Source organism: Nerophis lumbriciformis, linkage group LG04, assembly GCF_033978685.3.
Source record: "Nerophis lumbriciformis linkage group LG04, RoL_Nlum_v2.1, whole genome shotgun sequence".
NCBI lineage: Eukaryota > Metazoa > Chordata > Actinopteri > Syngnathiformes > Syngnathidae > Nerophis > Nerophis lumbriciformis.
The window spans coordinates 57977501-57992500 of NC_084551.2; the positions used below are offsets into that span (position 1 = coordinate 57977501).

At 40.5% G+C, this 15000-nt stretch overlaps 1 protein-coding gene across 2 annotated transcripts in view; it reads right to left on the reverse strand.

Moving 5' to 3' along the window:
• The window catches only part of ppox (protoporphyrinogen oxidase), a 41935-nt gene that overhangs the window by 20488 nt on the left and 6447 nt on the right, over window positions 1–15000 (reverse strand). For both annotated transcript variants that reach the window (XM_061946144.2, XM_061946151.2), the window contains exons 5-6: window positions 9375–9507; window positions 7234–7378 (exon numbers count right to left, since the gene is read on the reverse strand). In XM_061946144.2, coding sequence (XP_061802128.2) covers window positions 7234–7378; window positions 9375–9507 — 278 coding nt within the window. The remainder of the gene's footprint in view (window positions 1–7233; window positions 7379–9374; window positions 9508–15000) is intronic.

Here is a 15000-nt window from a genome sequence, read left to right on the forward strand (position 1 = left end):
TAGCATCTAGACTACTACATGTGGACTACTACACCATGTTAGCATCTAGACTACTACATGTGGACTACTACACCATGTTAGCATCCAGACTACTACATGTGGACTACTACACCATGTTAGCATCTAGACTACTACATGTGGACTACTACATGTGGACTACTACACCATGTTAGCATCTAGACTACTACATGTGGACTACTACACCATGTTAGCATCTAGACTACTACATGTGGGCTACTACACCATGTTAGCATCTAGACTACTACACCATGTTAGCATATAGACTACTACATGTGGACTACTACACCATGTTAGCATCTAGACTACTACATGTGGACTACTACACCATGTTAGCATCTAGACTACTACATGTGGACTACTACACCATGTTAGCATCTATACTACTACATGTGGACTACTACACCATGTTAGCATCTAGACTACTACATGTGGACTACTACACCATGTTAGCATCTAGACTACTACATGTGGACTACTACACCATGTTAGCATCTAGACTACTACATGTGGACTACTACACCATGTTAGCATCTAGACTACTACATCTAGACTACTACATGTGGACTACAACACCATGTTAGCATCTAGACTACTACATGTGGACTACTACACCATGTTAGCATCTAGACTACTACATGTGGACTACTACACCATGTTAGCATCTAGACTACTACATGTGGACTACTACACCATGTTAGCATCTAGACTACTACATGTGGACTACTACACCATGTTAGCATCTAGACTACTACATGTGGACTACTACACCATGTTAGCATCTAGACTAGTACATGTGGACTACTACACCATGTTAGCATCTAGACTACTACATGTGGACTACTACACCATGTTAGCATCTAGACTAGTACATGTGGACTACTACACCATGTTAGCATCTAGACTGCTACATGTGGACTACTACACCATGTTAGCATCTAGACTACTACATGTGGACTACTACACCATGTTAGCATCTAGACTACTACATGTGGACTACTACACCATGATAGCATCCAGACTACTACATGTGGACTACTACACCATGTTAGCATCTAGACTACTACATGTGGACTACTACACCATGTTAGCATCTAGACTACTACATGTGGACTACTACACCATGTTAGCATCTAGACTACTACATGTGGACTACTACACCATGTTAGCATCTAGACTACTACATGTGGGCTACTACACCATGTTAGCATCTAGACTACTACACCATGTTAGCATATAGACTACTACATGTGGACTACTACACCATGTTAGCATCTAGACTACTACATGTGGACTACTACACCATGTTAGCATCTAGACTACTACATGTGGACTACTACACCATGTTAGCATCTATACTACTACATGTGGACTACTACACCATGTTAGCATCTAGACTACTACATGTGGACTACTACACCATGTTAGCATCTAGACTACTACATGTGGACTACTACACCATGTTAGCATCTAGACTACTACATGTGGACTACTACACCATGTTAGCATCTAGACTACTACATCTAGACTACTACATGTGGACTACAACACCATGTTAGCATCTAGACTACTACATGTGGACTACTACACCATGTTAGCATCTAGACTACTACATGTGGACTACTACACCATGTTAGCATCTAGACTACTACATGTGGACTACCACACCATGTTAGCATCTAGACTACTACATGTGGACTACAACACCATGTTAGCATCTAGACTACTACATGTGGACTACTACACCATGTTAGCATCTAGACTACTACATGTGGACTACTACACCATGTTAGCATCTAGACTACTACATGTGGACTACTACACCATGTTAGCATCTAGACTACTACATGTGGACTACTACACCATGTTAGCATCTAGACTACTACATGTGGACTACTACACCATGTTAGCATCTAGACTACTACATCTAGACTACTACATGTGGACTACTACACCATGTTAGCAACTAGACTACTACATGTGGACTACAACACCATGTTAGCATCTAGACTACTACATGTGGACTACTACACCATGTTAGCATCTAGACTACTACATGTGGACTACTACACCATGTTAGCATCTAGACTACTACATGTGGACTACTACACCATGTTAGCATCTAGACTACTACATGTGGACTACTACACCATGTTAGCATATAGACTATTACATGTGGACTACTACACCATGTTAGCATCTAGACTACTACATGTGGACTACTACACCATGTTAGCATCTAGACTACTACATGTGGACTACTACACCATGTTAGCATCTAGACTACTACATGTGGACTACTACACCATGTTAGCATCTAGACTACTACATGTGGACTACTACACCATGTTAGCATCTAGACTACTACATGTGGACTACTACACCATGTTAGCATCTAGACTACTACATGTGGACTACTACACCATGTTAGCATCTAGACTATGTTAGCATCTAGGCCATGTTAGCATCTAGACTATGTTAGCATCTAGGCCATGTTAGCATCTAGACTACTACATGTGGACTACTACACCATGTTAGCATCTAGACTACTACATGTGGACTACAACACCATGTTAGCATCTAGACTACTACATGTGGACTACTACACCATGTTAGCATCTAGACTACTACATGTGGACTACTACACCATGTTAGCATCTAGACTACTACATGTGGACTACTACACCATGTTAGCATCTAGACTACTACATGTGGACTACTACACCATGTTAGCATCTAGACTACTACATGTGGACTACTACACCATGTTAGCATCTAGACTACTACATGTGGACTACTACACCATGTTAGCATCTAGACTGCTACATGTGGACTACTACACCATGTTAGCATCTAGACTACTACATGTGGACTACTACACCATGTTAGCATCTAGACTACTACATGTGGACTACTACACCATGTTAGCATCCAGACTACTACATGTGGACTACTACACCATGTTAGCATCTAGACTACTACATGTGGACTACTACATGTGGACTACTACACCATGTTAGCATCTAGACTACTACATGTGGACTACTACACCATGTTAGCATCTAGACTACTACATGTGGGCTACTACACCATGTTAGCATCTAGACTACTACACCATGTTAGCATATAGACTACTACATGTGGACTACTACACCATGTTAGCATCTAGACTACTACATGTGGACTACTACACCATGTTAGCATCTAGACTACTACATGTGGACTACTACACCATGTTAGCATCTATACTACTACATGTGGACTACTACACCATGTTAGCATCTAGACTACTACATGTGGACTACTACACCATGTTAGCATCTAGACTACTACATGTGGACTACTACACCATGTTAGCATCTAGACTACTACATCTAGACTACTACATGTGGACTACAACACCATGTTAGCATCTAGACTACTACATGTGGACTACTACACCATGTTAGCATCTAGACTACTACATGTGGACTACTACACCATGTTAGCATCTAGACTACTACATGTGGACTACTACACCATGTTAGCATCTAGACTACTACATGTGGACTACTACACCATGTTAGCATCTAGACTACTACATGTGGACTACTACACCATGTTAGCATCTAGACTAGTACATGTGGACTACTACACCATGTTAGCATCTAGACTACTACATGTGGACTACTACACCATGTTAGCATCTAGACTAGTACATGTGGACTACTACACCATGTTAGCATCTAGACTGCTACATGTGGACTACTACACCATGTTAGCATCTAGACTACTACATGTGGACTACTACACCATGTTAGCATCTAGACTACTACATGTGGACTACTACACCATGTTAGCATCCAGACTACTACATGTGGACTACTACACCATGTTAGCATCTAGACTACTACATGTGGACTACTACACCATGTTAGCATCTAGACTACTACATGTGGACTACTACACCATGTTAGCATCTAGACTACTACATGTGGACTACAACACCATGTTAGCATCTAGACTACTACATGTGGACTACTACACCATGTTAGCATCTAGACTACTACATGTGGACTACTACACCATGTTAGCATCTAGACTACTACATGTGGACTACTACACCATGTTAGCATCTAGACTACTACATGTGGACTACTACACCATGTTAGCATCTAGACTACTACATGTGGACTACTACACCATGTTAGCATCTAGACTACTACATGTGGACTACTACACCATGTTAGCATCTAGACTAGTACATGTGGACTACTACACCATGTTAGCATCTAGACTACTACATGTGGACTACTACACCATGTTAGCATCTAGACTACTACATGTGGACTACTACACCATGTTAGCATCTAGACTGCTACATGTGGACTACTACACCATGTTAGCATCTAGACTACTACATGTGGACTACTACACCATGTTAGCATCTAGACTACTACATGTGGACTACTACACCATGTTAGCATCCAGACTACTACATGTGGACTACTACACCATGTTAGCATCTAGACTACTACATGTGGACTACTACATGTGGACTACTACACCATGTTAGCATCTAGACTACTACATGTGGACTACTACACCATGTTAGCATCTAGACTACTACATGTGGGCTACTACACCATGTTAGCATCTAGACTACTACACCATGTTAGCATATAGACTACTACATGTGGACTACTACACCATGTTAGCATCTAGACTACTACATGTGGACTACTACACCATGTTAGCATCTAGACTACTACATGTGGACTACTACACCATGTTAGCATCTATACTACTACATGTGGACTACTACACCATGTTAGCATCTAGACTACTACATGTGGACTACTACACCATGTTAGCATCTAGACTACTACATGTGGACTACTACACCATGTTAGCATCTAGACTACTACATCTAGACTACTACATGTGGACTACAACACCATGTTAGCATCTAGACTACTACATGTGGACTACTACACCATGTTAGCATCTAGACTACTACATGTGGACTACTACACCATGTTAGCATCTAGACTACTACATGTGGACTACTACACCATGTTAGCATCTAGACTACTACATGTGGACTACTACACCATGTTAGCATCTAGACTACTACATGTGGACTACTACACCATGTTAGCATCTAGACTAGTACATGTGGACTACTACACCATGTTAGCATCTAGACTACTACATGTGGACTACTACACCATGTTAGCATCTAGACTAGTACATGTGGACTACTACACCATGTTAGCATCTAGACTGCTACATGTGGACTACTACACCATGTTAGCATCTAGACTACTACATGTGGACTACTACACCATGTTAGCATCTAGACTACTACATGTGGACTACTACACCATGTTAGCATCCAGACTACTACATGTGGACTACTACACCATGTTAGCATCTAGACTACTACATGTGGACTACTACACCATGTTAGCATCTAGACTACTACATGTGGACTACTACACCATGTTAGCATCTAGACTACTACATGTGGACTACTACACCATGTTAGCATCTAGACTACTACATGTGGGCTACTACACCATGTTAGCATCTAGACTACTACACCATGTTAGCATATAGACTACTACATGTGGACTACTACACCATGTTAGCATCTAGACTACTACATGTGGACTACTACACCATGTTAGCATCTAGACTACTACATGTGGACTACTACACCATGTTAGCATCTATACTACTACATGTGGACTACTACACCATGTTAGCATCTAGACTACTACATGTGGACTACTACACCATGTTAGCATCTAGACTACTACATGTGGACTACTACACCATGTTAGCATCTAGACTACTACATGTGGACTACTACACCATGTTAGCATCTAGACTACTACATCTAGACTACTACATGTGGACTACAACACCATGTTAGCATCTAGACTACTACATGTGGACTACTACACCATGTTAGCATCTAGACTACTACATGTGGACTACTACACCATGTTAGCATCTAGACTACTACATGTGGACTACCACACCATGTTAGCATCTAGACTACTACATGTGGACTACAACACCATGTTAGCATCTAGACTACTACATGTGGACTACTACACCATGTTAGCATCTAGACTACTACATGTGGACTACTACACCATGTTAGCATCTAGACTACTACATGTGGACTACTACACCATGTTAGCATCTAGACTACTACATGTGGACTACTACACCATGTTAGCATCTAGACTACTACATGTGGACTACTACACCATGTTAGCATCTAGACTACTACATCTAGACTACTACATGTGGACTACTACACCATGTTAGCAACTAGACTACTACATGTGGACTACAACACCATGTTAGCATCTAGACTACTACATGTGGACTACTACACCATGTTAGCATCTAGACTACTACATGTGGACTACTACACCATGTTAGCATCTAGACTACTACATGTGGACTACTACACCATGTTAGCATCTAGACTACTACATGTGGACTACTACACCATGTTAGCATCTAGACTATTACATGTGGACTACTACACCATGTTAGCATCTAGACTACTACATGTGGACTACTACACCATGTTAGCATCTAGACTACTACATGTGGACTACTACACCATGTTAGCATCTAGACTACTACATGTGGACTACTACACCATGTTAGCATCTAGACTACTACATGTGGACTACTACACCATGTTAGCATCTAGACTACTACATGTGGACTACTACACCATGTTAGCATCTAGACTACTACATGTGGACTACTACACCATGTTAGCATCTAGACTACTACATGTGGACTACTACACCATGTTAGCATCTAGACTACTACATGTGGACTACTACACCATGTTAGCATCTAGACTACTACATGTGGACTACTACACCATGTTAGCATCTAGACTACTACATGTGGACTACTACACCATGTTAGCATCTAGACTACTACATGTGGACTACTACACCATGTTAGCATCTAGACTACTACATGTGGACTACTACACCATGTTAGCATCTAGACTACTACATGTGGACTACTACACCATGTATGTAATCATATCAATTCAATCCAACTCTGCTTATGAGTGAATAAACTTCTCCTTTGTTCCTGTTTAAGATTTGGACTTGTTCTACTACATTAGCACAGCATGTTGGCATGTGGAGTAGTACAGCATGTATAGTACTGTATAGTACAACTAACCTGATCCCAGCAGCATGCCAAGTGTGAGGGAACCTCTGTGCTGCTCAGCGTTGTAGAGGGCAGGAAAACAAGAGCGCACGCTCAACTTCCTGCAGTCTCCAGCAAACACACCCCGACACACACTGTCTACTGCGATATCTGCTATCTGCCAGGGAACATACACATCATCATCATGTGCGATACAAGCATGTGTGGTATCATGTGCCATACAAGCATGTGCGATATCATGTGCGATACAAACATGTGGGATATCATGTACGATACAAGCATATGTTTGATATCATGTGTGATACAAGCATGTGTGATATCATGTGCGATACAAGCATATGTTTGATATCATGTGCGATACAAACATGTGTGATATCATGTGCGATACCAGCATGTGTGATATCATGTGCGATACAAGCATATGTTTGATATCATGTGTGATATCATGTGCGATACAAGCATATGTTTGACATCATGTGTGATACAAGAATGTGTGTGGAATCACGTGCGATACAAGCATGTGTGATATCATGTACAATACAAACATATGTTTGATATCATGTGTGATACAAGCATGTGTGATATCATGTGCGATACAAGCATGTGTGATATCATGTACCATACAAGCATGTGTGGTATCATGTGCGATACAAGCATGTGTGATATCATGTGTGATACAAGCATGTGTGATATCATGTGCGATACAAGCATGTGTGATATGTGCCATAAAAGCATGTGTGATATCATGTGCGATACAAGCATGTGTGATATCATGTGCAATACAAGCATATGTTTGATATAATGTATGATACAAGCATGTGTGATATCATGCGCGATACAAGCGAGTGATATCATGTGCAATACAAACATATGTTTGATATCATGTGTGATACAAGCATGTGTGATATCATGTGCGATACAAGCATGTGTGATATCATGTACCATACAAGCATGTATGATATCATATGCGATACAAGCATATGTTTGATATCATGTGCGATACAAGCATGTGTGATATCATGTGCGATACCAGCATGTGCGATACAAGCATATGTTTGATATCATGTATGAGAAAAGCATGGGTGATATCATGTGCGATACAAGCATATGTTTGACATCATGTGTGATACAAGAATGTGTGTGGAATCATGTGCGATACAAGCATGTGTGATATCATGTACAATGCAAGCATATGTTTGATATAATGTATGATACAAGCATGTGTGATATCATGCACGATACAAGCGAGTGATATCATGTGCAATACAAACATATGTTTGATATCATGTGTGATACAAGCATGTGTGATATCATGTGCGATACAAGCATGTGTGATATCATGTACCATACAAGCATGTGTGGTATCATGTGCGATACAAGCATGTGTGATACAAGCATGTGTGATATCATGTGCGATACAAGCATGTGTGATATCATGTGCCATAAAAGCATGTGTGATATCATGTGCGATACAAGCACGTGTGATATCATGTGCAATACAAGCATATGTTTGATATAATGTATGATACAAGCATGTGTGATATCATGCGCGATACAAGCGAGTGATATCATGTGCAATACAAACATATGTTTGATATCATGTGTGATACAAGCATGTGTGATATCATGTGCGATACAAGCATATGTTTGACATCATGTGTGATACAAGAATGTGTGTGGAGTCATGTGCGATACAAGCATGTGTGATATCATGTGCAAAACAAGCATATGTTTGATATCATGTGTGATAGAAGCATGTGTGATACAAGCATATGTTTGATATCATGTGTGATACAAGCATGTGTGATATCATGTGCGATACAAGCATGTGAGATATCATGTGCAATACAAGCATATGTTTGATATCATGTGTGATACAAGCATGTGTGATACAAGCATGTGTGTGGAATCATGTGTGATACAAGCATGTGTGTGATAAATGTGCGATACAAACATGTGTGGAATCATGTGCAATACAAGCAGTCCTGCTGCATGTTTACAAAGGTGCGAGAGTGAAATGTCTTGCCCAAGGACACAAAGTCAGGATGGCAGAAGCTGGATGTGTTGTTCTACCACATGAGCCAAGTACATCTTATATATCTTACAGTATGTTTGACTAAAGTACTTGTATATGTGGAGTGTACTGTGAGGACCTCTTTGCCAAGCCTGCGAGACACAAAGGCATGGACCGACTCATCTTGCTGATGTCTCTTCTTCACAAACATCTCCATGGCAACGCTGAAGATGAGCGGACGTGAGAAGGGAGGCATTGTCCTCAGCAGTCCTCTGGACACCAAAGATGAGGAGTTGACAAGAGAGACAGACATTAGAAGAGGAGTTAACAAAGGAGACAGACATGAGAAGAGGAGTTAACAAAGGAGACAGACATAAGACGAAGAGTTAACAAAGGAGACAGACATAAGAAGAAGAGTTAACAAAGGAGACAGACATTAGAAGAAGAGTTAACAAAGGAGACAGACATTAGAAGAGGAGTTAACAAAGGAGACAGACATCAGAAGAGGAGTTAACAAAGGAGACAGACATCAGAAGAGGAGTTAACAAAGGAGACAGACATCAGAAAAGGAGTTAACAAAGGAGACAGATATCAGAAGAGGAGTTAACAAAGGAGACAGACATCAGAAGAGGAGTTGACAAGAGAGACAGGCATTAGAAGGGGAGTTAACAAAGGAGACAGACATTAGAAGAGGAGTTAACAAAGGAGACAGACATCAGAAAAGGAGTTAACAAAGGAGACAGACATCAGAAAAGGAGTTAACAAAGGAGACAGACATCAGAAGAGGAGTTGACAAGAGAGACAGGCATTAGAAGAGGAGTTAACAAGGGAGACAGACATCAGAAGAGGAGTTAACAAAGGAGACAGACATGAGAAGAGGAGTTGACAAATTCCCAAATTATGTTGGCTCTATTGATAACCTCACTAACAACTTTGACAATGCCCTGCGCGAAACCATTGATAGTATAGCACCGCTAAAACAAAAAAGGGCCCCTAAAAGGCGCACCCCATGGTTTACAGAAGAAACTAGAGCTCATAAATTATCATGTAGAAAGTTGGAACGCAAATGGCGCGCGACCAAGCTTGAGGTTTTCCATCAAGCATGGAGTGATAGTTTAATATCGTATAAACGCATGCTTACCTTAGCTAAAGCTAAATATTACTCAAATCTCATCCACGTCAACAAAAACGACCCTACATTTTTGTTTAGTACAGTAGCATCGCTAACCCAACAAGAGACTCCTCCCAATAGCTCCACCCACTCGGCAGATGACTTTATGAATTTCTTTAATAAGAAAATTGAACTCATTAGAAAGGAGATTAAAGACAACGCATCCCAGCTACAACTGGGTTCTATTAACACAGATACAACTGTATCTACGACGGATACTGCCCTCCAAAATAGTCTCTCTCTTTTTGATGAAATAACATTACAGGAACTATTACGGCGTGTAAGTGGGATAAAACAAACAACATGTTTACTTGACCCACTTCCTGGGAAACGTATCTAGGAGCTTTTTGTATTATTAGGTCCATCAGTGCTAAATATTATAAACTTATCACTTTCCTCTGGCACTGTTCCCCTAGCATTCAAGAAAGCGGTTATTCATCCTCTGCTCAAAAGACCTAACCTCCATCCTGACCTCATGGTAAACTACCTCATGGTTCCCACCTTCCCTTTATCTCGAAAATCCTCGAAAAAATAGTTGCACAGCAGCTAAATGAACACTTAGTGTCTAACAATCTCTGTGAACCTTTTCAGTCCGGTTTCAGGGCAAATCACTACGGAGACAGCCCTCGCAAAAATGACTAATGATCTACTGCTAACCATGGATGTCATCTATGTTGCTGCTTCTTCATCTTAGCGCTGCTTTCAATACCAGCCATCATAATATTTTATTAGAGCGTATCAAAACACGTATTGGTATGTCAGACTTAGCCTTGTCGTGGTTTAACTCTTATCTTACTGACAGGATGCAGTGCGTCTCCCATAATAATGTGACCTCGGACTATGTTAAGGTAATGTGTGGAGTTCCTCAGGGTTGGGTTCTTGGCCCTGCACTCTTTAGTATTTACATGCTGCCGCTAGGTGACATCATAGGCAAATACGGTGTTAGCTTTCACTGTTATGCTGATGACACCCAACTCTACATGCCCCTAAAGATGACCAACACGCCGGATTGTAGTCAGCTGGAGGCGTGTCTTAATGAAATTAAACAATGGATGTCCGCTAACTTCTTGCAACTCAACACTAAGAAAACGGAAATGCTGATTATCGGTCCTGCTAAACACCAACATTTATTTAATAATACCACCTTAACATTTGACAACCAAACAATTATACACCTATTTAATAATACCACCTTAACAATTGACAACCAAACAATTATACACCTATTTAATAATACCACCTTAACATTTGACAACCAAACAATTATACACCTATTTAATAATACCACCTTAACATTTGACAACCAAACAATTATACACCTATTTAATAATACCACCTTAACATTTGACAACCAAACAATTATACACCTATTTAATAATACCACCTTAACATTTGACAACCAAACAATTACACAAAGCGACTTGGTAAAGAATCTGGTATTGTCTTCCACCCAACTCTCTCCTTTGAGTCACACATTAAGAGTGTTACCAAAACAACTCTCTCCTTTAAGTCACACATTAAGAGTGTTACTAAAACAACTCTCTCCTTTGAGTCACACATTAAGAGTGTTACTAAAACAACTCTCTCCTTTGAGTCACACATTAAGAGTGTTACTAAAACAACTCTCTCCTTCGAGTCATACATTAAGAGTGTTACTAAAACAACTCTCTCCTTTGAGTCACACATTAAGAGTGTTACTAAAACAACTCTCTCCTTTGAGTCACACATTAAGAGTGTTACTAAAACAACTCTCTCCTTTGAGTCACACATTAAGAGTGTTACTAAAACAACTCTCTCCTTTGAGTCACACATTAAGAGTGTTACTAAAACAACTCTCTCCTTTGAGTCACACATTAAGAGTGTTACTAAAACAACTCTCTCCTTTGAGTCACACATTAAGAGTGTTACTAAAACTCTCTCCTTTGAGTCACACATTAAGAGTGTTACTAAAACAACTCACTCCTTTGAGTCACACATTAAGAGTGTTACTAAAACAACTCTCTCCTTTGAGTCACACATTAAGAGTGTTACTAAAACAACTCTCTCCTTTGAGTCACACATTAAGAGTGTTACTAAAACAACTCTCTCCTTTGAGTCACACATTAAGAGTGTTACTAAAACGGCCTTCTTTCATCTCTGTAATATCGCTAAAATTTGTTCTATTTTATCCACTAGCGACGCTGAGATCATTATTCATGCGTTCGTTACGTCTCGTCTCGACTACTGTAACGTATTATTTTGGGGTCTCCCTATGTCTAGCATTGAAAGATTACAGTTGGTACAAAATGCGGCTGCTAGACTTTTGACAAGAACAAGAAAGTTTGATCATATTACGCCTATACTGTATATACCTTTATATACATATATACATATAGCTATACTGGCTCACCTGCACTGGCTTCCTGTGCACTTAAAATGTGACTTTAAGGTTTTACTACTTACGTATAAAATACTACACGGTCTATCTTGCTGATTGTATTGTACCATATGTCCCGGCAAGAAATCTGCGTTCAAAGAACTCCGGCTTATTAGTGATTCCCAGAGCCCAAAAAAAGTCTGCGGGCTATAGAGCGTTTTCTATTGGGGCTCCAGTACTATGGAATGCCCTCCCGGTAACAGTTAGAGATGCTACCTCAGTAGAAGCATTTAAGTCCCATCTTAAAACTCATTTGTATACTCTAGCCTTTAAATAGAACCCCCTTTTAGACCAGTTGATCTGCCGTTTCTTTTCTTTTCTCCTCTGCTCCCCTCTCCCTTGTGGAGGGGGGGGGGGGGGGGGGGGGGCACAGGTCCGGTGGCCATGGATGAAGTGCTGGCTGTCCAGAGTCGGGACCCGGGGTGGACCGCTCGCCTGTGCATCGGTTGGGAACATCTCTGCGTTGCTGACCCGTCTCCGCTCGGGATGGTCTCCTGCTGGCCACACTATGGACTGGACTCTTACTATTATGTTAGATCCACTATGGACTGGGCTCTTACTATTAGGTATGTTAGATCCACTATGGACTGGACTCTTACTATTATGTTAGATCCACTATGGACTGGACACTCACTATTATGTTAGATCCACTATGGACTGGACTCTTACTATTATGTTAGATCCACTATGGACTGGACTCTCACTATTATGTTGGATCCACTATGGACTGGACTCTTACTATTATGTTAGATCCACTATGGACTGGACTCTTACTACTATGTTGGATCCACTATGGACTGTACTCTCACAATATTATGTCAGACCCACTCGACATCCATTGCATTCGGTCTCCCCTAGAGGGGGTGGGGGGGTGTTACCCACATATGCGGTCCTCTCCAAGGTTTCTCATAGTCATTCACATCGACGTCCCACTGGGGTGAGTTTTTCCTTGCCCTTATGTGGGCTTTGTACCGAGGATGTCGTTGTGGCTTGTGCAGCCCTTTGAGACACTTGTGATTTAGGGCTATATAAATTAACATTGATTGATTGATTGATTGAAAAGGGAGACAGACATTATAAGAGTTAACAATGGAGACAGACATCAGAAGAGGAGTTAACAAAGGAGACAGACATCAGAAGAGGAGTTAACAAAGGAGACAGACATTAGAAGAGTTAACAAGGGAGACAGACATTATAAGAGCAGTTAACAAGGGAGACAGACATAAGAAGAGGAGTTAATAAAGGAGACCGACATAAGAAGAGGAGTTAACAAAGGAGACAAACATAAGAAGAGGAGTTAACAAAGGAGACAGACATCAGAAGAGGAGTTAACAAAGGAGACAAACATAAGAAGAGGAGTTAACAAAGGAGACAAACATTATAAGAGGAGTTGACAAGGGAGACAGACATCAGAAGAGGAGTTAACAAAGGAGACAGACATTAGAAGAGGAGTTAACAAGGGAGACAGACATAAGAAGAGGAGTTAATAAAGGAGACCGACATAAGAAGAGGAGTTAACAAAGGAGACAAACATAAGAAGAGGAGTTAACAAAGGAGACAAACATAAGAAGAGGAGTTAACAAAGGAGACAGACATCAGAAGAGGAGTTAACAAGGGAGACAGACATTATAAGAGCAGTTAACAAGGGAGACAGACATAAGAAGAGGAGTTAATAAAGGAGACCGACATAAGAAGAGGAGTTAACAAAGGAGACAAACATAAGAAGAGGAGTTAACAAAGGAGACAGACATCAGAAGAGGAGTTAACAAAGGAGACAAACATAAGAAGAGGAGTTAACAAAGGAGACAAACATTATAAGAGGAGTTGACAAGGGAGACAGACATCAGAAGAGGAGTTAACAAAGGAGACAGACATTAGAAGAGGAGTTAACAAGGGAGACAGACATAAGAAGAGGAGTTAATAAAGGAGACCGACATAAGAAGAGGAGTTAACAAAGGAGACAAACATAAGAAGAGGAGTTAACAAAGGAGACAAACATAAGAAGAGGAGTTAACAAAGGAGACAGACATCAGAAGAGGAGTTAACAAGGGAGACAGACATTATAAGAGGAGTTAACAAGGGAGACAGACATAAGAAGAGGAGTTAACAAAGGAGACAGACATAAGAAGAGGAGTTAACAAGGGATACAGACATTATAAGAAGAGTTAACAAAGGAGA